At 36.6% G+C, this 24,900-nt stretch overlaps 3 protein-coding genes across 9 annotated transcripts in view; 2 read left to right on the top strand and 1 right to left on the bottom strand.

Moving 5' to 3' along the window:
- The window catches only part of vcla (vinculin a), a 40,503-nt gene extending 27,385 nt beyond the window's left edge, over positions 1–13,118 (top strand). For 2 of the 6 annotated variants that reach the window (XM_084093378.1, XM_084093377.1), the window contains exons 12-22: positions 1,144–1,343; positions 2,477–2,605; positions 2,854–3,003; positions 4,054–4,162; positions 4,244–4,546; positions 4,633–4,757; positions 5,519–5,704; positions 8,339–8,536; positions 9,814–10,017; positions 10,112–10,216; positions 11,125–13,118. In XM_084093378.1, the coding sequence (XP_083949504.1) occupies positions 1,144–1,343; positions 2,477–2,605; positions 2,854–3,003; positions 4,054–4,162; positions 4,244–4,546; positions 4,633–4,757; positions 5,519–5,704; positions 8,339–8,536; positions 9,814–10,017; positions 10,112–10,216; positions 11,125–11,271 (1,856 nt within the window). In that variant the 3' untranslated portion in view covers positions 11,272–13,118. Of the gene's footprint in view, positions 1–1,143; positions 1,344–2,476; positions 2,606–2,853; positions 3,004–4,053; positions 4,163–4,243; positions 4,547–4,632; positions 4,758–5,518; positions 5,705–8,332; positions 8,537–9,813; positions 10,018–10,111; positions 10,217–11,124 lie in introns of all 6 variants that reach the window. The other 4 variants (XM_084093376.1, XM_084093375.1, XM_084093380.1 and 1 more) reach the window with 2 other exon arrangements.
- On the bottom strand, positions 13,108–18,636 carry ap3m1 (adaptor related protein complex 3 subunit mu 1). The gene is made up of 9 exons (XM_084093381.1): positions 18,330–18,636; positions 17,073–17,353; positions 16,368–16,539; positions 16,154–16,291; positions 15,970–16,055; positions 15,525–15,658; positions 15,241–15,448; positions 14,970–15,114; positions 13,108–14,277 (listed from the first exon to the last, which is right to left on the bottom strand). Exons 2-9 carry the CDS (start codon positions 17,343–17,345, stop codon positions 14,177–14,179), a joined length of 1,257 nt encoding a protein of 418 aa, XP_083949507.1. The 5' UTR covers positions 17,346–17,353; positions 18,330–18,636; the 3' UTR covers positions 13,108–14,176.
- A 408-nt stretch (positions 18,637–19,044) lies between these two features.
- The window catches only part of adka (adenosine kinase a), a 162,965-nt gene continuing 157,109 nt past the window's right edge, over positions 19,045–24,900 (top strand). The window contains exons 1-2 of one of the 2 annotated variants that reach the window (XM_084093220.1): positions 19,045–19,326; positions 21,633–21,707. In XM_084093220.1, the coding sequence (XP_083949346.1) occupies positions 19,271–19,326; positions 21,633–21,707 (131 nt within the window). In that variant the 5' untranslated portion in view covers positions 19,045–19,270. Of the gene's footprint in view, positions 19,327–20,375; positions 20,460–21,632; positions 21,708–24,900 lie in introns of those variants that run through there. The other variant, XM_084093221.1, reaches the window with a different exon arrangement.

Below are 24,900 nucleotides of genomic sequence, written 5' to 3'. Positions count from 1 at the left end.
ACAGATTCAGTATTCCTCAAAATGAATCAAAATATAAAAATTAGATAATAGTAAAACAGAATATTATGCCAACCTGCAATAATTACATTTTAAATAACACAAATATACTTTATGTATTTAATCTCATTTTATTATGCCTTTGCTGCGGACCTTCGATGATCTAATTCAACCATACTAATAAGCAAAAATAACTTCAGATGAACATCACATTTGTGTTTCATTTTTGTTTTTGTTTTTATTGCTGCAATCCAGAAAGGCAGCACAGCTGAAAGGTTTGTTTGAGCTACACCCTCTACTGTACAATCATGAATTTGCATTTCCTTCAGCTAGAGGCTTACTCATTTCACTTTTGGTGTGAATGGTCCTTTACATTTGCCAAAATAGCAAATGTAGCTATTTTTGTTATTTAAAAACAAGCAAGCCCTGCCCAGGTGAGAAAAAGTAACACAAAAGTAATGTAATGCATCAGTTTCCCAAAAAGTAACTAAGTAACACAATTAGTTACTTTTTAAGGGAGTAACGCAATGTTGCATAAAAATAAAAAAAATAAATCCCCAATACTGCTAATTTAAGTAATGCTAACTTATTAGCCACTCAGTGAATGGCAGTCGCACATTAATTTCAAATTAATTCTGCTTATTCACTATGGTAAAATGAATGAATAATAAATGTATGAATTTATCCACACAAAACAAATGACCGCCAATAAGTTTGCTAGAAAATCATAGTAGGTTTTTAGGGCTAATCAATTTAAATAAATATTGCGGCAAAATAAAAATGACTTTGTATGTAATAATTCTCAACTGCCCATTTAATAACTGCCAAATGTTTCAGTATAATGTTTCTAATATGATTTTTGTTTTTGCTTAAATTTAAAGTGTGTTTCATGTATCAACTATAAGCAGTTAATTTTCCTTAAGAGACTGTCTGTTTGTCCAAACAATGGTAGACTGGAGTCGGGAGTGTTTGGGAAAACTGTTTGATCCTTTCTGCTAGAAATGACACATTTCATTATTAAATTACAAACATTTTGTTTGTGTTCCTAGTGCACAGGATGGATAGCTTGTTTTATATACACAGACCCCCATAACATTGTCTAGGTGCACCAGTCTGAATGGGAGCCTGTTATCTCTCTGTCTGTAGGCCAGGCTGCCATACGGGGACTGATAGCTGAGGGCCGTCGACTGGCGAACTCTCTACCAGGACCGTACAGACAGGAGCTGCTAGCAATGTGTGAGCGAGTGGAGCAGCTGATGATGCAGTTGGCAGATCTGGCCTCGCGGGGAGAGGGAGAGAGTCCTCAGGCGCGCGCTGTGGCCGCTCACCTGCTGGAGGCAATTAAAGTAAGGCATCGTGTCCCCCTTTTCTATTAAAAGATCCCAGTATCTTTCTCACAGCAGGTGTGGGTGAAGCATAATCAGATGTTTAGATCTTCTCAAATGGGAAGTGCAGAGGTCAAATCTGCTGGCCTTAGAGTAGTACAGTACACAAAGCGCTCAAGATAATACATAAGCAAATGATACCATCTGCTGGAAAATATTTGCATTGCAATATATTCATTCCTACTATTTCCAGCAAATTACACTACCTAGTTAGGAATAATTATTATAATGATAATAATAATTATGATTTATTTTTTAATGTTTTTGAAAAACAGTAATATTGTGAATTAGTATTATAATTTAAAAGAACTGTTTTCTATTTGATTATATTTTAAAATGTCATTTATTGCTGTTATGGGAAAGCTGAATTTTCAGCATCATTACTCCATTTTTCAATCACATGATCCTTCAGAAATCCTTCTGATATGCTGATTGCTCGATATTAGAAATTATTATTGGTGCTCAAGTATTAATAATGGTACTTCTTATTATCAATGTTAAAAACAGTTTTGGCAGTGACACATGTTTTCTTTGGTTCTTTGATGAATAGAAAGTTCAATATAAAAGTAGATAGAACAGCATTTATTTGAAATGGAAAGCTTTTGTAACATTATCAATGTCTTTGCTGTTACTTTTGAAGTATTAATTTTTATTTCATTTTTTAAAAACTTACTTTCCCCAAAGATTTAAATGTTTTACCAAAAAATATTAAACAGTACAACTGTTTTCCAAATTGATAATAATAATAAATGTTTCTTGAGGACCAAATAAGCATATTAGAATGATTTCTGGAGGATCATGTGACACTGAAGACTGGAGTAATGACTGGTGAAAATTTAACTTTGGAATCACAGGAAGAAATGTAATTTTAATATAATTAAGTAATATAATAATTATAAATAATAATATATAATAATCACAAAATATATACAGTTTGTAAGATTGAAAACAGTTCTTTTGAATTGTTTCCCTGTATTTTTGATTAAATACAAGCAGCCTTGTTGAGCATACAAAACTTTTTATTCCAAGTTTTTACCGGAAGTGTATGTTAACTGTGCACTTTAATAACCTGTATCATATTTTTTACCTTCAAGGATCTGAAGGCAAAGATGCAGGAGGCAATGACCAAGGAGGTGTCTGATGTTTTCAGTGATACAACCACACCAATTAAACTCCTGGCTGTAGCAGCAACAGCACCTCTTGAAGCCCCCAACAGAGAGGAGGTCGGGCTCTTTTAAACAGATGCTTTTCAGTGTCATATCAAATACAGTATCGCAAACCCTAAACCTAATCGTAAAAAGACTTTTGCAATTTGTAGAAGAAACATTTATTTTAGCGCTATTTTTTTATATCGAATGCATCCCCAAAATTATTAATTATTTACAAATTTAGCTTGCGTGGACATTTCCATGTAAATTTGTAAGTACAGCTAGGTCTGAAATGCACTCAAACATACTTATTTTTCCTCTAGGTCTTTGAAGAAAGGGCGTCTAACTTTGAGAATCATGCCAACAGACTGGGTGCTACAGCAGAGAAGGCCGCCGCTGTGGGAACAGCCAATAAGAGCACAGTTGAAGGCATTCAGGCGGCCGTGAAATCAGCCAGAGGTCTAACACCTCAGGTATGCAGCTTAGAGATGCATGTATGTATGTGTGTGTACTGTTTGTGAGGACGCCCAACTCTGTGCTTATGCCAGAGCTAATTTAAGGGCACACAATGGTGTTCTTGGACATCAGCCACAGAACAAGTCTCCAGGGGTATTCAAACTTTTTGATTCCGAAGACCACCAAATATGATGATAGATACCCTTGAGCGAGACCTCATTCTTAAAATAACCGTGTGAGAACAGTACTGAGAGATCAATTATAAAGAGGTTTAAAAAAAATCTGTATTAAAGTAAAAGCAAATTATTAAAACATTATCAGGAAAATATTTTAAAGAAATTCATGAATTAAATGAATGCTTTTATTCAGCAAGGATGCAATAACTTGATAAAAAGTGACAAAATACATTTGTAATGTTTTCTATTATATTTTTCTATTTTTTAGTATAATGATTTCTATTTCTAATTTCTAAACTTTTTTATTCATCAAGGAATCCTTAAAAAAAATTACGGTTTCCACCAAAACATTAAGCAGAAACTGTTTTCAGCATTAATAATGATAAGAAATGTTTCTTGAGCACCAAATTAGCATATTAGAATGATTTCTGAAGGATCATGTGACACTGAAGACTGCAGCAATGATGCTGAAAATTCAGCTTTGCCATCACAGGAATAAATTATAGAACAAAATAATTGGAAACCAGTTATTTTAAATTGTAATAACATTTCACAATATTACTGTTCTTACTGTATTTTTGATCAACTAAATGATTTCTTTCAAAAACATGAATTGTATAAGATGTATAAAACTTTTTTAAAATATTTTATTTATTACTGTTAAAAAGGAAATTACATGTTAAGTTGGACCGCACTAAAAAGTAATTTGTGAAGCCTTTTTCTCTTAATTTTTTTATATATTTATGATGATATATTGTTGTAAAGCTTTTTTTTCTGCTTTTTATTCAGAATTTTACTAATAAAGGTCTCAGAATGGGAACTATAAAGATGGTTATGATCTAATTTGTTTGTTTGATGTGTATATCTGTGTTTTTCTGTTCTCATGGACAGGTCACCTCTGCTGCACGCATTTTGCTGAAGAACCCTGGCAACCAGGCTGCGTATGAGCACTTCGAGACCATGAAGAACCAATGGATTGACAACATTGAGAAAATGACCAGTAAAAGCTCATTCTTTTCATCAGCAGAATGCATCAAAAAGAAAATTACCACATCAAATATTTTTTAAATCTTTATTTCAGGTCTTGTGGATGAAGCCATTGACACTAAATCCCTCTTGGATGCTTCAGAGGAGGCCATTAAGAAAGACATTGATAAATGCCGGGTGGCAATGGCTAATGTTCAGCCCCAGATGTTGGTTGCAGGGGCTACGAGCATTGCCCGGCGGGCTAACAGGGTACTTCTGGTGGCCAAGCGGGAAGTGGAAAACTCAGAGGACCCTAAATTCAGAGAACTAGTCAAAGCTGCTTCAGATGATCTTGGTAGAACCATCTCACCCATGGTTATGGCTGCTAAAGCTGTAGCTGGAAACATCCAGGATCCAGGTCTTTTTTGTAAATGTTCTGAATACATTTGTAGAAAACCTATTACTGCTGTTACTGACAAAAATCTTTTTTTCCCTTTTGAGCAGGTTTGCAAAAGAGCTTCCTGGACTCTGGCTACAGGATCTTGGCTGCTGTTGGGAAAGTCAGGGAAGCCTTCCAGCCTCAGGAGCCTGAATTTCCACCTCCACCTCCAGACCTTGATCAGCTGCATGTAAGTGCTGCTACTCTACATCAATTCACGTCTTAAAAGTTTCAATTCACCCAAAAATGAAAATTAGCCCATGATTTACTCACCCTCAAATCATCCTAGGTGTATATGACATTCTTCTTTCAGGCGAATTCAATCTGAGTTATACTGAAAAATGTCCTGGCTCTTCCAAGCTTTATAATGGCAGTGAATGGCCGTTTCTGTTTTGAAGTCCATAAAAGTGCATCCATCCATCATAAAAGTGCTCCACATGGCTCCGGGGGGTTAATAAAGGCCTTCTGAAGCAAAGAAAAAAATAATATTTAACATGTTACAAAGTAAAATTCTAGCATCCGGCCAAACATTTTTAAATATAAAGGCCCTTGCACACTGAGTCCGAAATTTTCGTATGCGCTTTTTCGTATTCGTGATTCGGTGGCTCTGAAATTTCGAACCCGATCCGAAATCGAACCCAATCCGAATTTCTTTATGACGGACGAAAGTTTCGGAGGCTGTGTGCAAGCGTGATTGACATATCGTGAGGTCGTCTTTATTTTTTAACGTGCGAAAATTTCGGATGCGAATTTCGGACTCAGTGTGCAAGGGCCTTAACTTTTTGTCTTTGATTGTATTCGTCTGAATGAAGAATATACACCTTAGGATGACTTGAGGGTGAGTAAATCATGGGCTAATTTTCATTTTTTGGGTGAACTATCCCTTTAAAGGAACTGTTCTGTCATCATTTACTCACCCTGTGTCATTATAAACCCATATGACTCTGTCAGGTCAATGATGATCAGGCTCCTCCCAAACCGCCCCTCCCTGAGGGAGAGGTTCCTCCCCCGAGACCTCCACCCCCAGAGGAGAAAGATGAAGAGTTCCCTGAGCAGAAAGCCGGCGAGATGGTGAGCGAGCCGATGATGGTGGCGGCCAGGCAACTACACGACGAGGCCCGTAAATGGTCCAGCAAAGTAAGTGGATCTACTTTATTTTAGGCACACAATCATTTCTCGTATTTCGCTACATATGCACTACTGTTCAAAAGTTTGGGGTCAGTAAGATTTATTTTTGAAAGAAATGATTACTTGAGCATGGATGCTTAAAATTGATCAAAAGTGACAGTAAAGACTTTTACATTGTTGGAAAAGATTTCTATTTCAAATTAATGCTGTTCTTTGAAACATTCTATTTATAAAAAAAAAGAAAAGAAATTCAGCTTTGTCATCACAGGGATAAATTACATTTTAAAATATATTAACAGAAAACATTATAGTTTTTACTATATTTTTGATCAAATAAATGCAGTCTTGGTGAGCATAAGAGACTTCTTTCAAAAAAACCAAAAAAAGCACCGACCCCATACTTTTAAATGATAATGTACATTTATATACAATAATAAATAACTTTAAATAATTATAATTATAAATGAAAGGGTGAAACTCAAAAAGCCTGTCAAGAGTCCTAAATTGAAAGGGAAAACGAGATGTGTTTGCGCTTTTGTGTACTGCTCTTTATGATTGTGAAATGTTGCTTCTTTACAAATCTGAGTGTCTTTGTTGTCTTTAACCTGAAATGTGGAAATCTCTGCGATGATTCCAGTTTCAGGGGGGGAAAAATGAACGGAAACTGTCATCTATGAAAGACGTGTTTGCATGCTTGATCTCTAACGTTTTTTAACAAGTAGATTTACTCATTTTTTTACCATAGTGATGGAGCAATACATGATTTTTCTTCGCAGCTGTCCCCCAAAAGAGCATCTGCTATGAAACGAGACAGACAGGACTACCCGAGTTAACTTTTAACTAATGGGAAATAACTTCCTCAGAGGATGCAATATCAACGGGAACTAGCACGGAGCTGATACAAGCTTATTGCAAAGGCTCTTGTAGGTGATAGAAGGTGATGTAAGCAAAAATACTTATAAAACCCAATCATAACTTAATAAAACCCAATCAGGTGACCATAGTGAGAGCCCACTTTGTGTGTTTGTCCTTTTGTGGATGTTTGTGTGCTTTTCCTTCGACTTCTATCATAGTTCAGCAGTCCTTTTATTGGCTTTGTCTTGGTCCTTGTGAAAACTATTTGTTCTTTTGCGTGTTAACATGGTCTTTCCCTGTCTGTATCTGCACGCAGCCCCATGTTTATTGCTTGTTCAGTTATGATAATACTCTCAATTTAATACAGTGTAAAAATTTGAAAATAAATGGATTAATAGGATGATGATATAGTGCAGATAGATACTCTGCCGTTCAAAAGTTTGGGTTAGTTATCATTTTTTTAAAATGCTTTTATATGCACAAAGACTGCATTTATTTAATCAAAAATACATTAAAAGAAATATTGTGAAATATTTGTACAATTTAAAAGAACTGTTTTTTTAAAACGTAATTCATTCCTGTGATGGCAAAGCTGAATTTTCAGCATCATTACTCCAGTCTTCAGTGTCACATGATCCTTCAGAAATCATTCTAATACGCTGATTTGCTGCTCAAAAAAAATTCTTATTATTATCTATGTACCACTTAATATTTTAGTGGAAATGGTGATGCATTGTTCAGGATTCTTAGATCTGAACATTCAAACAGAATTTATTTGAAATAAATCATTTGAAATAAAAAAAAAATCATAAAATTATAAATGTCTTTAACTGTCACTTTTGATCAAGTTAATGCATCCTTGCCGAATAAAAGTAGCAATTTCCTAAAAACCTTACTGACCCCAACTTTTGAAAGAAAAGTTATACTCATAGTTATACTCATCTATAATATATTTTAGCAGCTATAAATTGCTTTTTTTGTCTCTAAAAAATAATTACAAATCTTTATTCAGTTATAATAAATGAAAAATAATTTTTCTAATGACTAAATATTTTTAAGAACAATCTCTATAGCACAGCCAAAATTAAAATAAATCAATAAAATCCAGTCATTGGTTAAAGCATAGTTCACTCAAAAATGAAAATGTTGTTACCCTTATGTTGTTCCAAACATGTTCAAGTTTCTTTCCTCTGTTGAACACAAAAGAAGATATTTTTAAGAATGTTGGTATGAAGAACTATGAAAAAAATACTATGGAAGTCAACATTCCCAACATTCTTCAAAATATCTTCTTTTGTGTTCAACAGAACGATGAAACTCATTCAGGTTTGGAACAATTTGAGGGCAAGTAATGACAACATTTTCATTTTTGGGTGAACAATCCCTTTAAGTACCGTTCAAGCTCAAAGTCAAAACCATTTAATCTCCACAAGCTTTCAAAGTTGCTGTTTTATAGAGAACCCATCATGTCTTGTTGGGGGCTTTGCTTGTTTGCTCTCTGTCCAAATTAACCACCCAGTTTACCTCAATTTTAAATGAGAATAGATCAGTTACACAGTTTTCAGTTGACATTATAAACCTTGTGGCAGGCGTTACCCAGCAGGACCCAGAATGCTTCCTCTCCCAGCCATCCTAAACCCAGCCGTTCCCACAACCATGTCCTGGGACTCTTCATCCAGTGCCTCTCGTACTAACTCTGTCCTTCTTTCTCCATGCTGGTCCCCCCCTCCCCCTCCCCCTCCCCCTCCCCCTCCCCCTCCCCAGCCCCAGCCCCAGCCCCAGCCCCAGCCCCAGCCTGAGGTGACAGACGAGGGTTTTGAGGCCGCTGAGGCGGAGGTAGATATAGACGATGAGGATGAATTCACAGACAACGAGGATGATTATGAGCCAGAGCTGCTCTTAATGTCTTCCAATCAGCCAGTTAACCAGCCCATTCTGGCCGCTGCGCAGTCTTTGCATCAGGAGGCTCGCAAGTGGTCCAGTAAGGTACTCCTTTTTTCCGGCCTCGGCGGGCCGCAGCATCCCTTCTGCATCCAGATATTATTGTGGGAATGCTGAAACCAGATAGCTGCTGCTGCTGCTGTTATTGCTTCACACTTGGGTCCGGTGTGGTTTTTTTGCTGCTGGGGTGGCCAATGACCGCGACTGGAATGGCAAGTTTGTTGTGCATTTTTTGGACAAACTGATACTGGCTTCACAAGTCACTTCCCTGCTCATTTCTGATAGTGTCATACCTCTGTGCCTCGGTTTTGAACAAGGAACCATTCACTCAACCGCTGCTGCCAAACACTCTGCTTTTGCCAACCTGTGAAGCCATGGATGACAGTTTCCCAATGACTTCCGAATTACACGTTGAAGTCATGTCACATGCCTGTTGTTTGTTGTGCACTCTTTTTCTAACCATTTAAATGAACCATGTCCAAGCCATTGTAGGATGATACATTTTAACACACTGAAACTCTGCATGCCTGTGCACAAAAATAATTGCCTCACTAAAGGAAAATGCAGAATTCTACTCAAGGTATACTGATCAAATGTAGGTATTTTTGTATTTTTTGACACGTAATTATAACTGGAAATTCATTAGATGGGTACCATATTGTTGACGAGTTGGAGGAAAAAAAAACATCAGTTTCTACGGAGCCACTAAAGTTACGTTTGCAGAAAAAAAATGTCCCGAGACGTTCTCATGCACACCAAAAAATTTCCCCCATACGCGTGAAACGTATGCTGTTCGTGTGTAAAAAAACTTTTATTGTATCCTGTAAATATGAATTTGTACCTGCCGTGCATATGGAAATAGTAGATATGTAAAAACGTTTCTCGTTTCTAATGTGCGCAAAAAGTCAGGTTTGTTAGTGGCTCCGTGATTCTGTGTTGTTGAAGTCTCGCTACATTTTTATGCAAGTTTATTTTTACATAGCGTGATATTTTCCAAATATAGGAAAAATCATATAATCAGCCTTTGTCTCAAGAGACATGAACCTATACTAATTTTAAAAAGGCATGATTGATGTGCACTGGATGAACATGAAGTTATTCTAAACACTATTTGTTTGTCTAACTGACATTTAAAAAGGTTATAGATTTTAATTAGATATATAGTTATAGCTATTTACCAACGATCACATATTAACAACAGGCCAAAATTATCTACATGATCAGTCTGTGACTGTAGGAACAGTTGTATGTTTGTAGTAATTTTTGACATTTTACCTGTTTGTCTGTAATCAAACCCTCATTTAAAGTCCTTGTGCTCTTAGGGTAATGACATCATTGGAGCAGCGAAGCGCATGGCCTTGCTCATGGCAGAGATGTCTCGTCTGGTGCGTGGAGGCAGCGGAAATAAACGCGCCCTTATTCAGTGTGCCAAGGACATCGCCAAGGCCTCCGATGAGGTCACGCGGCTGGCTAAAGAGGTAGCCAAGCAATGCACCGACAAACGGATTCGCACAAACCTGTTGCAGGTCAGTAGTGCAGCTCTCTTCCAGCACGGACAGATGAGTATTTGCAAATCGGGTTATTTTGTAACTCCAAAAAACTCCGGAATGTTTATTCCAGGTTTGTGAGCGTATCCCAACTATCAGCACTCAGCTGAAGATCCTGTCCACAGTCAAGGCCACTATGCTGGGACGTACAAACATCAGCGAGGAAGAATCTGAGCAGGTGAGAGCAAGGCACATTCACAGCCATCTTAAAGGACAAGATCGGTATTTTACACTTAAAGCCCTGTTTACAGATAGTTTCTGATGAAATAGAACGGTTAAGATTAAAATTTGGACAGATGCTGCTGTCCCGAGAATTTTAGGTTTATTTCGCTTCTCCCCCCCACCTACAGAATGGCAGCCTATGTGCACTGGAACAATCCTTCATAAAACACATTAAACTTTCGATTACAAAGACGTGAAACTCACCGAGTGGTCAGGGGTGTTCACTGATATGCTCACACAAAAATCACTGCAAAAGATGCTTTCCAACAGGTTTTATCGTAGTTTTTGTCCAACTCCATTGACTTGTATTGGGTGTGTGAGGTACGGTATTACTCCGCCGCTTCTTCTTCTGCTTCTTCTGTGTATTCAATTAAATGCCAGTGGTTTGCTTGCAATTGGCTAAGGTGCATTATCGCCACCAACTGGGCTGGAGTGTCTATTATTCAAGCTCTCAACGGAAGAATCTACGGGTGTGAGACGTTTGGAAAAATAGATCCACAGTTTTACAACGAATGGTAAAACACCTGTTGGAAAGCATCTTTTGCAGCGATTTTTTTGTGAGCATATCAGTGAACACCCCTGACCATTCGGTGAGTTTCACGTCTTTGTAAACGAAAGTTTAATGCGTTTTATGAAGGATTGTTCCAGTGCACATAGGCTGCCATTCTGTAGGTGGGGGGGAGAAGCGAAATAAACCTAAAATTCTCGGGACAGCAGCATCTGTCCAAATTTTAATCTTAACCGTTCTATTTCATCAGAAATGATCTGTGAACAGGGCTTTAAGTGTAAAATACCGAACTTGTCCTTTAAATAAAGGATTTATTGCATTTGATTAGAACTTAATTGATTGTGTTTGTCTTTAAGGCCACTGAGATGCTCGTGCACAATGCGCAGAACCTCATGCAGTCCGTGAAGGAGACGGTCAGAGAAGCAGAAGCCGCCTCCATCAAGATCCGCACAGACGCAGGGTTCACTCTTCGCTGGGTCCGAAAGACCCCCTGGTACCAGTAAACTGAGGACTAGTTGTTTTCCATCAGCAATTCGCATCCTTGCCTTTTCAAACGTCCGAAGTCTGATAAAGGGTGGCAAGAGGAAAGGACCTGATCCTTAAACTTTTGGACATTAGCGTTCGGTTCTAGTTTCGGGGTGACTGGTGTTACTTATTTTTATTTACTTGCTGGTATTTGTACTTAGTACACTTATTTTGTCTTTACGGAGGCTATTTTTGTCCTGAAAGTTTGCTGTATTTACCTTTATCTCACACTACGGAGGTATAGTGTAGGAGTACACAGGAAGCATATTTTTTAAATATATATTTTTTGGTATGTTGGGTTTCCAAATTCCAGGTATATATATTTTTTGCATGAAGAAGTTTTCTATTTTATATTGGAGAAATATGGCACGATGACTTAAATGCCTCTCTCGAACAGTGTTGGAGTTCATGATGAAATTTACTTTAAATTAGTTTTTGACAATTAAATTTTCTTATTGAAATTGTATATATTTATACTTATATTTCATCAGATCATTATCACAGATCATATTTTAGTCACAAATATACAACAAATAGTGTTGTAAGCTTTACTTTGATAAAAAAAAAAAAAAAAGGTTTTACGGCTGGCTGTTTTAAGTTATAATTCACTATAATGAACGTTTCTTAGCTCATATTTATAATGAACTTTTGCTTAACTATTTATTAAACAGGATAATGCCTTTTTTGATAGGCCATGCCATTACAGAGATGTATTTTGCATGGCACGGTTGATGCCAAAGATTTTGTTTTTTAAACTTAATATCCACAAGCTATCAAATAAACATGTAAAACTACAGACATGTGAAAGCTTGGATAGTTAACACTGAAATTATTTTTCCTTTCACACTTCACTCTTTCTGTTTGTGCTTGTGAGAGTGTGAATGTTTTTTGAGATTTCTTAAACTCCTTTCAAAAGAAAAGCACAATCATCACAACAGTTGAACTGTTCTCTCTTAGCTTAGTCTTTTTAGTTTACAGCTGCAATTTTGATATTTCCCTCAGTGTGATTGTTTTCAATTGTAGTATATTGATGATGGAGCTGTCTAAATGTATCTTCCATTTGGATAGAATGGGTAACAAGACCCAGGTGGCTTGTTGATACCTATGTGTTTGGACTCTGGAGATGCTTAAATGGACAGTTTACCCCAAAGTGAAAATACTTTCATCATTTACTCACCCTCATTTCGTTCTAAAACACAAAATATTTTCAAAAACATTTTTGTCCATGCAATGGAAGTCAGTGGGGTTTAAGCATGTTGTTTTGGACCCCATTGACTTTCAATGTATGGACAAAAATGTTTTTGTCGATCATTTTAGTGAATGTACAAAATCAAACGTGTGGAAATCGTGCAATTCTAGTATGGAAAGCTCAGTAGCACAAGCTCATCACCTTTAGCTGAAGATGCACTCTGAATTCTCTGTAAAACTATCATGATGCTTCACTGCCTTGCATTCACTTAAAACTCTATCTATAACATATACATTTGAAAGATTACCTTTTCAGCCCCCAATATAGTGCCTCGTTGTGAACGTTTACAGGGCTGTATTTGTATGTGTAATAGCATGTTTTGGGTTCTGATGACATTTAACATTTCTTTCTAAAGAGTGAAAATACTGCTTTGTGAATGTATATGACACTAATGTTGACTTTTTGTCAGTGTCACATAGAAAAAAAACATCTTATGTGCCTCAGATTGATATAAATGTTCTGTTAGGTGTTTTGTTTGAAAACTTGTGTCAATAAAGGGACAAGTTCCTGTCTCATTTGTTAAAGGTACTGCACTTCAATAACCACACAGAGATTAAAGGACTCGTTAGATATTAACTTCTAAGACATTCATTGTTAATTCTTTCAAGCATATTCACATGAAGCTAAAACCATTATTAGTCAGACACGCAAAAAATACCACATTTTGTTTGGAAACTTTATAAATCTGAATGCTTTTGGTTTAAATACATATCTTAAAATGCAGTTAAACAGTTCCCTTGACATTTTATAAAAGAATGCAATTGTGTGTTCTTTGTGATTGTGCAAATCCTCAAAGCTACATTAAGGTGGCAGACCTGCATATCTAGTGTCACTGCAGGTCAGTGCAACAGAACCTATTTTATCATGTGTGCTCACAATGGCTCCATAGTGCTTGTATTTGGCTAACTTTAAGTGTTAGAGTAAATTCTCTTTTCAGCAGGTACAAGTGCCATTCACCTCTGAGCAGTGATGTGCTTGTGTAGTAGAGAAGTTGAGCATCGTTGTAAATATGTCCTGCTATAAGCATGGCTGTGCTTTTAAAGAAAGGCCATTTTTTTCATTCAAAGGCCACTGGTCTAAAATAAATGACATGGCATATAATGCTTATGTAAAATAAGGACTGTCTGTGTATATGTGCAGAAACTCTCAGGTATTGTTTTGTACCAATATCAAAGATTGTAGCGCAGTAATGTGATTAGAAAATAGCTTGTATCACTCATTCTCAAATTCCACTACCTAAAACAGAACAACATGTGAATGCAGTGTTACTGTAACAAGAAGAATCTTTGTTTTTGATGGCACAAAGCTAAGCGTTTCTGGCAGAGATGTACTGTACCTTAAATCCAACATTATACAGTTTTAATACATTAATGGAATGTTATTGATATGAAGATAAAGATTCACAAAGAAAAAAAACTCTCCCAATTCTCTGCAGTGGAAAGATGTTCACTTCTTGCAAATTGCCAGTTACTTCCCACAAAATAAAGAAAGATAAATATTACAATAATAAATGTAACTTCGATGTTATAAAGAAGAGTGATTTTGCACAGATTTAATTCTGTATGATTTGTCACTTAGAAAATGGCACCTCTATTAAACTTTTGGCATATCATTGTGATACTCTGCAGACGGCCTCATGTCCTGACCTGGAACTTCCCAGCTTTGGTCACATATTTCACACCCTTGAATGGTTTATATTTCTCTCCGTACATGTCTAGACGATTCACTTTCAATCCTGTGAAGCAGAAGAGAGAGTGAAGTAAGCATAACTGTACTTATATAGCACATTTTAAAAGTGCTTTATTTCTTTATTAGGATTTTGAAAGTTTTGAAATGTAAAATGAATAAGTAAGATTATGCACTACTTCTACACTGTAAAAAAAAAGTAGTTTCAACTTAAAGTAAGTGTTTGTGCTGCCTTAATTTAAGTTTAGTTAACTTGAAATGTGAATTATACGTGACAACTTGGATACTTGAGTTGACTAAAGTTAAAATTATGGCAGCACAATTTTTTTTTACAGCGTAGGTCATTAATCAAATAAGTAAATTTGTGACACTGACATGTGAACTCATTTGTACAAAAGATCAGATTAAGAATAAAGTAACAGAATTATTATGAAATATTATAATAACAGCATTTTATTTAAAATCATTTCAATACATCCCTACTAAATAAAATTATTAATTTCTTTTTACTTATTTATCTAAATGACCCCAAACCTTTGAATGTTAGTGTATGTCAGCATACACATACAAACATGTGGAAGGAGATAATAACTTTATTATTTGTTCTATATTTTTCTTTTTCTTTCTAAATTACGTAGGGTTATGGCAGTTTATTGTGCTTGTTAATTACAACAGTGCTTTATCACAAGGTCCTGCTGGCAATGAATAACGACCAAAGCTGATAAAAGGGCCCTAGCCTACCTGAGATGGCCAACTGCTGGATTTTCAGATCAATGTTCAGACTTGGGTTCTCCTCTGGTTTAGGAGCTCCAGACTGCAGACTTATACTTCCTTTCAGATTGGGAAGTTTCTGGGGATTTAGTTTCCCTATGTCCCACAACAAAATCTACAAGACAACAGTAAGAATTATTAGTCACCCTCTGAGCAAAATGTGTAGTGTCATTACTAGAATGACCCTGCTAAATACAATGATTAACAATCAATGAAACTGGAAAAAAAAAAAGTGTGTGACCTTTGTGACTGGGTCATAGTTGTAGGTTCCCTGAGTCGCATTGAGGTTGGCACTGAGAACCACTTTAGGCATGTGTACGGTCACTACCAAACACTCCACAGTCTTTCCCATGGTCTGCTTAGGACCCACAGTGATGTCCAGTCTTCCTGAAGATCCAGTCTCAAAGAAACTGATGTTCTGCTTCACATATACCGGGATTGCTACAAGGCTGCAAAAACAGATAAAAAGCTAAATAAATGTAATAAATGTTTTAGGATTATTCCTTAACCATTTTCTCCACATACTTCTGTGCACTGATGTGATATGACATGAGCTGAAAGTTTCCATCGGGGGGAATGAAGGAGATAACTCTCTCACTTTCCCATCTTTTATAACGGACACACGGATGAAAGCTCACGTCGTCCAGGAGTCTGGGGTTCTGTTGATGGAGATCATACACAGATATTCATTCTACAGTTCAGTTTTCGCAAAAAATTCGCAAAATTCTGTTTAAAAAAGTTTCAGATGGAGTGTAATGCTTTGTCTCTTGTCCATAACCAAGATACTCAATCCTCAGGTTAACTAAAGGTGCCCAGTGGCGACACTTGTACTCTGACATTTAGTGTTAAATAAGAGCACAGATATGGACAAGATATTTCAAAGAAGCAGTGAAAATTAAATATAGTTGACGACACAGGACAATAAATTGTATACAAAAAGAAAGAAAGTCAGATGATTAAATGCTCTCACCATAAATGAGAGAGTAAGGTCTGGCATTCCAGACAGTTTGACACAAGCATCAATAACTCCCTGGATTTCTGCAAAAACTGTAGTTCCTGAAACAGAAGAGTACACCAGCATTTGCCTTGAAAGGAAATACTCTTGCACTCACATGCACAATCTAACTGGAAAAACGACGGAAATTCGGACTCACCAGACTTATCCAGGATGGCATCGATTTCTTCCACCACATCAAAATAAGCTTCATTATTGGTATATTTAACACCTGCTCTTCTCCATGGGATAGTTGAGAGCTGACCAGTAGGGAGGGTCTCCCCAACATTACTGCTGCCTGAAGATTGCGAATCAGTTAGATTCTCAACATCATATGGCCATGAATAAAATACTCAGGCTTATGGTCGTCTTACCTGTGATGGTGTTGACCATCGACCGCAGGATTGTGGGAGGTCTGATAAGTTCCTTCAAGATGTTGGATTCTGTGGCGAGGGGGAAGCCGTTATCCAACATTTCCTCCAACAGCTCATAGACTATGACCACATTGTCCTTGATAGTGGTCTCAGAACATTCTCCAAAATAATCCTGCATAAATGATTATAGAAAAAACATTAATTAACACACATTCTATTCAAGACATCAACAATAAAATGTACACTAAATTTGAGGTTGATATGATTATTATTATTTTTTTTTTTTAAACAACTGTTTTCTAATTGAAAATACTTTAAAATGTAATTTATTCCTGTGACGGCAAAGCTGAATTTTCAGCATCATTACTCCAGTCTTCAGTGTCACATGATCCTTCAGAAATCATTCTAATGTGCTGATTTGCTGCTCAAAAACATTTCTGATTATTATCACTGTTGAAAATGATCATTTTTATTATTATTTGATGAATAGAAAGTTCAAAAGAACAGCATTTATTTTGAAACAGAAAACTTTTGTAACATTGTACACTTTTTACTGTCACTTTTGATCCAATTTACTGTGTCCTTGCTGCATAAAAGTATTAAGAAAAAGTATTAAGAAATCTTACTGACCCCAAACTTTCGAACAGTAATCTATGTTTGGATATATTTTCTACAACGCATTGTCAGTAGTTTTTTTTAATGTACCTGAAATGTCTCTGCGATTCGATGCAAAAATTCTATTACAAAAAGCGGAGGCACTTCTGTTTGGATGACAGAAACAAAGAAGATCTTCTCACGGTAGATGTTTATGAGATAGTGATGAGGGGTGCGGATGACAGGAGGCACATTGTCAGGATCCACCGCTTTCTCTCGTGCTTCGAAAAAATAATCGCAGACAGAGCGGCTTATGACACTCTTCCAGTGTTTCTCCAGGAATAAATCTCCACCATTGTTTATCAGGAACAAGCTGTGAATCATGGTGAGGGCTGGAAAGTCAATGGAATGAAAACAGGACGATGAGAATGGAAGTTGTGGTGCTAACAGGTATGAGCTACTGTTATTCCAGTGCAGAGAATATATGCATGGAATTTACACATTTTAAGTTTTTTTTTTTATAACACTGCCTATACAAACTAAATATAAAAGGGAGTGGCTGATTCATGAGAACCTCGTGCTACTTAAACTCACCCACTAATTTATTTCCCTACTGTTTTAAACCATGTCTTTGTAATCTACTTTACAGTAAATATCCAAATTAAATACTATATGAGAAATAAAACTAAATTTCTATAACTTAAAGTAATATGGATAGTGGCTTTAAAGCAGATTACAAAGACATGGCTAAGATAGAGCTAGAGAAAGTATAATTGCCAATTTAAGGTAAATATACCAAAGAAGACTCGTCAAAATACAAGGAGATGAAAGATGCTCTTTTTTATATATAAATAATATGTATGTAAAATTAAAGCGTGTTACTCCTTTTATCATCACTTAAATAATAAAAATAAACATTTTAAACAAGAAATTCTATTGACCACCACTAGTTCTAAATGCACTTGACTGAACTACATTTCATGTCCTTAGCTCTGTGCATGCAACCACTTTATCATGATACACAATATGAGACAAACATGTTTGTGACATATACCAATAAATGTCCAGTTTTAAAACTTAAGAACATATCATTTTTTTTTGCCTATCATAACTTATACTTTATTTTCGCGGTATGCAAACAAAGATACTAAATAATGTCGGACTGTGTGATTGTTAGTTAAAAAAAAACATTCATCCCTCAGAAAACAAAACAAAACCATAAAAGTTATGTTTCCTGAAAGAAGAGTTAGAGGATATCCTGTGTAAGTTATACCGATTACGTGAGGCTATAATGTTCATGCGAGCAAATACAGGATGTCAGCTTTTCATAACTACACATATCTAAACTTATTTTTAAATAAACCTTACCTATTGACAGCTGCCTTGATTAATGTTTTCAGGCAATATCCTTCGCTTGTAAATGTGGCAGATGTGTCACTCCTACTTCCCCGTTCATGCGTCCAAATATACGCCTGGCGCGAATTTAAATGAAAGTTGATTTAAAACACAAATAGTCGATCCTTGTGAAACAAAGCGTAATTTCAAATATGTTAAACGATATTTCTGCAAAGCATGTGATTGATTAAAGTTTATAATAGTTCAGAAATGTACATGTTGCTCCGGCAATACACAGGGACAGCTATTATGTCTGTTGTATTTTTTTCCCTCCACGGCTAGATTCATTCCGAATCGGTTCTTTTGAGCAGCTCTTTAAAAAACGGTTGAATGGACAGATGCACTGGTTCTTTGAATTGACATTTAGGAACATATTGTTTTGATTACGTTTTTATTTTATTTTATTAAAGTTTATTAAAATGGGAGTTTATTGTAATTTCATGTTTCCCAGTTCAGCTGCCATGCTTTATCCAGTTTAGAAACGTGTACATTTAAATGCCATACAAATGTCATGCAAAGACTTCAATGTGCACTTTTTTTATATATATATATATAATTTCTGCTATTCTGCTCAAAGTAACTTTCGCACAGACAGTGCGATCTTTGGTTCACTTGCTATATTTTTACTGACTCACTGAACCGAGAATCGAATGCTTTTATTAGCAGCTCACTCACCTGTCCCATCCTCAGCTCATAATGAATCAGAAATGATCGAAAGAAACGATTATCGATTGAATGAGATCACGAGAACCGCTTGCTCCGTTTTATTGGGATTCGTGAACGAACAGTTTTGTGAATCAATTCATTAAAATGATTCGACTCTAAAGAACTATCCGCCACCCGCTCTCCCAGATGCTTCATTCGCTCTACAAGGTGCCTGAAGCATATTTGATAGAGCACTTTCACACTGCAGCATGGCGTCCGATGAACCTAAAGCCAAAAGGATTAAACTTGAGGAAAAACAGCTCAGGTACAGTAAACGCAAGCATCGGTTGATGTGTGTAGAATGATAGAGTCAATCGTGTGATGAGTATTTTTTTTAAACATGGGGCGGTTTCTTTGCGGCTACTTTTGGGTCAGAGGTTTAACGTTAGTAGTCTGCGCGTCACTAAAAGTCCATGTGCTGCCAGTTCAGCGTTTTCTCTCAAAAGCACATTGTTATTGCACTGGAAAAGAATGCATCTGGCATTTTCCAATGAGCTATGAGTAACTGTTAATGCCGATGAGTGCAGAAGCATTTGCTGCCAAGCTTAATTGGCAAACTCGTGATCATGTGGCATTTTTAGGAGTGAACATATCCAAATCGTTCCACAATCAATTTACTTCTACATGAACGAATGATGTGCCCGTGTTGTTGTCTATGTATGATTAATGCTTCCGTTGTCCTTGAGTGTTTTATATAGACCACTGGAGTGCGTCCCCTCGGCTCCACGTGTCTTTTGTTATGCTGTCGGGCTCTGCTGCACAAAAAGTCTTCCCGCCGTAAATCATCACAGCATTAATAAACACGCATGCATATAACATCAGTACATGTATCTATCTATACACAATGGTAGTGTCCGTTCAGTTTATACTGCATGCACACATATTGTTTGCAAGTTGTGTAGGTCACTTTCCGGTTGGTATTTCTGTCCCAAAACTATTGACACCAGGCTTTCCAGATATGCGGTGGCTTTAGCCGTGCTGTCATTATTAAGTTTCAGACATGATGACACATGTGTCGTAGGTTTTTCAGATAACGTTATGGCTAGTAAGATAAGATGACAGTATAGTGTGCAAGCGTTGTCATGTCAGCTCACATCTGGATTATTGGTCATTATTGTTTGTATTTACATAATGGATGGTAAATGTAGTATTTGCGCTTAATATTTACATTTAGGTTTATTTTATATGCTTGGCGCCTAAATATTTTAAGCCAAAAAGCGTAAACGGGACAACGAAAGCTCCTCCTGTCTCGGCCAATCAGCAGTCGATGTTGCTGTTCTCGTTCAGCCAATCAGCAGCGAGGTGCTCTTGCGCCTGAGTAGAACTTTGCAGAGCGCTGTCTGACTGTCATTAAACTCCAGTGAGAATCACCTCAAGCATCCTCATGCCTACAGCCAGGTAGGGCTAAACATGTATTCAGCTATTTGAGGATTTTTATACATTTTCTAATCTTGTCATTCCATAATTTAAACACAAATATATATTTTTTTACACTCAAATAACGTGCGTTTTGAAGAGAATTTGGTGTTTTGTATGTTTTGGCAAATGGAAGCTCATAAAATGTGGTGTTATATTGTTTCCTTTCTGCATAGTTTGCTTATTTACCTTGTTGCTGAGGTTGCTGTTTTTAACTTTTAGCAGTACAGAAATTTAGTCACTATAGAAATGATTTTATTCACTTAAACTTTTTTTTACGTTGAATAGCACCCCCTAAACATCTGTTTTAGAGCACACCAAGCTTCACAAACTCCCACACTGACACATCTGTGCTTATTCACAAGTTTCCCATAACTTGTACTAAATTATATTTCTTTGAATGTAGGAGCGCGAATGGAGATCATTTAGAAGAATTGTTGCCTGTGTTCATTCATGTTAGAAAATTCATGTCTCCTTGTTTCTAGTATTTGAAAGTGCTCCCTTATTTCTTTACATTTAATAATATAGAATAATATATCGTCTTTTATCATTACACATTGCAAAATGAGTAATTTTATCACGTCTGTCAACAATAGATTAGAGGCAACGTTTTAATCTTAGGGTCTCATCCAGGGTGAATGAACGGTCAGTCACTCACTCAGCCACGTGCTTGAATGCTTGGTTTGTTGGATGTAGTGACTGTCTAATGCTCTCTTAAATGTTTTAGTCCCTATTTTAAATCATTTATGACATGACATTCTGTCTGGCTAAAAAAACATACTGAGTAATTTTGCAACTCGTAGACAAAACATCATCTTGCTTGAAGCTCAAATATGGATTTCTTGAAAAAGTACTGAGAACTTTTTTTTCTTTTCTTTTTTTTTTAATTATGTAATGTTCTGCAGTTTATGCTTGACTGAATCTTCCATGTTTTCGTGCTGAATTTCTGTTGGGTTCAGTTTTACCCCTCAAGAGAAAAATACTTGAGTTATGCACATTTTTTGAATTTTTGGTGAAAATGCTGAAAATAGTCTGCTAGTGAATCATAAAAGCCCTAGGCTATGTTTTTAGTGTAACTATGCTTGCGTCTGTTGTCAGGATTACTCGATTGTTTTCTTAATGTTTTAACTGGAGACACATGTCTTTCTTTTGCAGTCAAAATGCCCTTTTCGGGATGGGAAACCCCCTGCTTGACATCTGCGCTGTGGTGGACAAAGACTTTCTAGACAAGTAAGTCACATGGTTCTTTAAAATCAATTTTGATTTGAATCTGTTTGATAACATGGTTAGACACTGCTGTACATTTGCATTGTTGTCTTGTTTTTTGTTTTTGCTTTTAATAAAGATGTCACCCGGTGGTTAATCTTTGGTCAGCCCAAGTTAGAATTGAACAGACGTTGGAAGTCCAGTAGCTTTTGGGTTCATAGGTTTAATTTCTTTGTAAAAAAGAAATAAAAATAATAGTGTTTATTAGGCCAAGTTTCCTTGTTCTTTAAGGAGGAATGTGGCACAGACACTGCGCCTGAGAGGAAATCTCCTGTTTGACTCATTCCAATACTAGTCATAAAACAATACCCCTCTGCCCACTCACCCCCTCCATTACATAACCTCAAACACACTGGCAGTGCCCGTCTTGCCATTAATGTCCTTGCCTTACCATGACCGTGAGGTGGCACACTTAGAGAGGTTTTACTAAGCAGATATTTTCAGTAGTGAGCAACTGAATTTGACCTTTCATCACCATTTAAAATGTGCAGGTTAAACTGGTTTAATCTGTTTTGTATTGTGCAATATAGAGCTGCAAGATTAATTGTTAAAAGATCACAATCTCGATTCAAACATCCACTCAATATCATTCCTAAATGACAACGCTGGTTTGGATATACTGTAAACACTAATGTCTACGGCAGATCACCTTCTGAAAGTAATGAGGAGTTCACACTGCATGATTTTCAATCTAGTCGGGTCACTGTTCTTTTCACACTGTACGACTATCTGGGGTAACAATCAGTTGCTGCTGTGTTCACACTGCACGATGGAGCGGCGACAGGAGGTTTCACACTGCATGACTTTACAAAAGAAAGAACCACCGACAACTTCTGTCTGGTCCGCAAACTACGTGTTTACACACGCGAGAAGTGATAGGAAAGAAGTGAGAAGGAAATAACGCAAGTTCTCGCACAAGACTGAAATTGTTATTAAAAATGATAGCCCGCAATTAGCTTGCGATCCAAATTGCCTGTGTGCTGATTTGCAGCGAAAAGGAGAGAAAAAAATAACTTATTATGAAGAAGGAAATGGTTGGGGAGACGAGGGGAGCAAGGATTGTGTTCTGCAAAGAGAGTTGGGGGCATCATCTAGGAAAACAGTCTCGACTAGTCGAGTCACGAACGCCGTGCTACGTTAGATTTCACAAACGTAATTCCTATCGACCAGCTCACTTAGCACGGCGTTCGTGACTCGATTAGTCGAGACTGTTTTCCAAGATGACGAATGGCTGTAAACGCGTAATGTACTGTCTTTATAAAGTATCTTCTTATTAAACTGTCTGTACACTTACAAAGTTCTCAATGCTTCGGTTTGCATGTAGGGACCCTCATTATGCTACCGTGTTAGTGTGAGGCTATTTTGAGCCTTGTTAGTGGTATTAACTAGCGATTTACTTTTACTCTGTGCCCCATATACTAGCGTTATAAGATCATCTGTTTTTAGAGATAGCTAAAACTCTTTACATTCGATTTTCATGAAAACGCATCCCAGGGAACGATCGACTCGGTAATAATGTGTTAATTACCCCTACAGTAACGCACACTTGGATTTCACACACGTGTAAAAGAAAAGCTAACTTTTATGCACAGGCTAGCTGCTATGTTTAATACTTTTTCTCTCTGTCTAAATGTTCACTCCTCACGTGCCTAACTTACGTTTTACAATGCAGGGACTGGAACTACAGATATGCTAGTTATAAATACAGTAATCATTACTTTATTTAGGCAGAATAAATTCGTTGTGATTTCCAAGCTCATTGATGTTAGCAGTCTTCCTTGTAGAGTGCTCTCTGGTGGACAAACTATGCAGCGCCAACACTCATAACATGGTTGCAGGGTGTTTCGTCCGCTTTTATTTTATTTTTTAAATATTCATTTATCGGCCGTTATAAATGCCGATACCAATAGTTTGGAAAATGCCTAATATCGGCCCGCCGATATATCGGTCGGGCTCTAGTTTTCAGTCAAAACACATTCACTCAGCAGGATTTTGAATCGTTTGTTGAATTCTCTCAGATCGCGTCTTTGATAATTCACATTGCGTGATTGTCACTCACGTGAAAAAGATTTGCCTATGATTTCGGGCATTTGTCGGCGATCTCCCAAAACCTGTCGCCGAGCAAAAATCGGGCTTAAAATCGTTCAGTGTGAACTCGGCATAACTTGGTGCTTCAAATAACAATTGTATCGATTACATCGTTACACCACCAGGTGGTGACAAGTGACTGTTAAAATGTATTTGTCATTGAATCATTCTGGATATCCATTCAAAAACGCTGATCCATCCACTAATGAAACAAGTGAAGTATTTATGAATGAGTCATTGAATCTTTCTTTCAAACTCTTTAAAAAAAAAATCCATTCAGATTAATTAAACATTTTAAATAGACTGCAGAAATTAAAATTTTGCCAGAACCTATTATTTTTGACTCTATTACGGCTCAACTGCAACCTTTTGTCATACTTTCAACTTTTTTATCTTATTTAATCATGACTTTGTGTGTCAATTTCGACATTATCAACTGACTAAAATTGAAGTTATTTGGTCTAGTATCTATTTATTTTGCTTAGTTTGCTCTGTTCAGAATCATGGAAGAATCATGATCTCTGTTTGAAACAAAAATAATCCTAAACCTCAATTTAACAAGATCCAATTTAAATTCTCATATGCTGGATGTTATATAATTTACCTAGACATACATTTGTCTATAAATATAGAGGTTCCTTAAATGGTCAAACTACAGCTCATTGTATCTTAACTGGCAACACTTTTGCAAACAGGTTGGGTAATAATCTTAAAACTGCTGTTTCAGATAGAACAGCTGGACCTGTGGCAGACTTTGTCTGTAATGATTTCCATTTGATTTATTCCAAGTGTAGAGCAGTTTGTTTAGTTGCATGACCTGATGTTTGCAGGGCAGAGTCAAAGAATAGATGACTAAGATGCATTAAGAGAGATCAGTAAGCTGCCTTTTTAATGATTAGAAATTGGCCCAGCACATGATTGACCAAACACCAAATATAAAAAAGACTTTCAAGGCAATAAAAAATTGTTTTAGTGACTTGAGCAATTTGATTGGTCTATGAGAAACTGAAATAAAATTGCTCCATCAGGACAACTAAATCTCAGTAATGCCACTTAATGGTCACTTATG

Source organism: Abramis brama (assembly GCF_963993115.1).
Source record: "Abramis brama genome assembly, chromosome: 19".
NCBI classification, from domain to species: Eukaryota; Metazoa; Chordata; class Actinopteri; order Cypriniformes; family Leuciscidae; genus Abramis; species Abramis brama.
The sequence above is the reverse complement of the archived record's forward strand: the minus strand, read 5'-3'. Positions and strand labels throughout refer to the sequence as shown.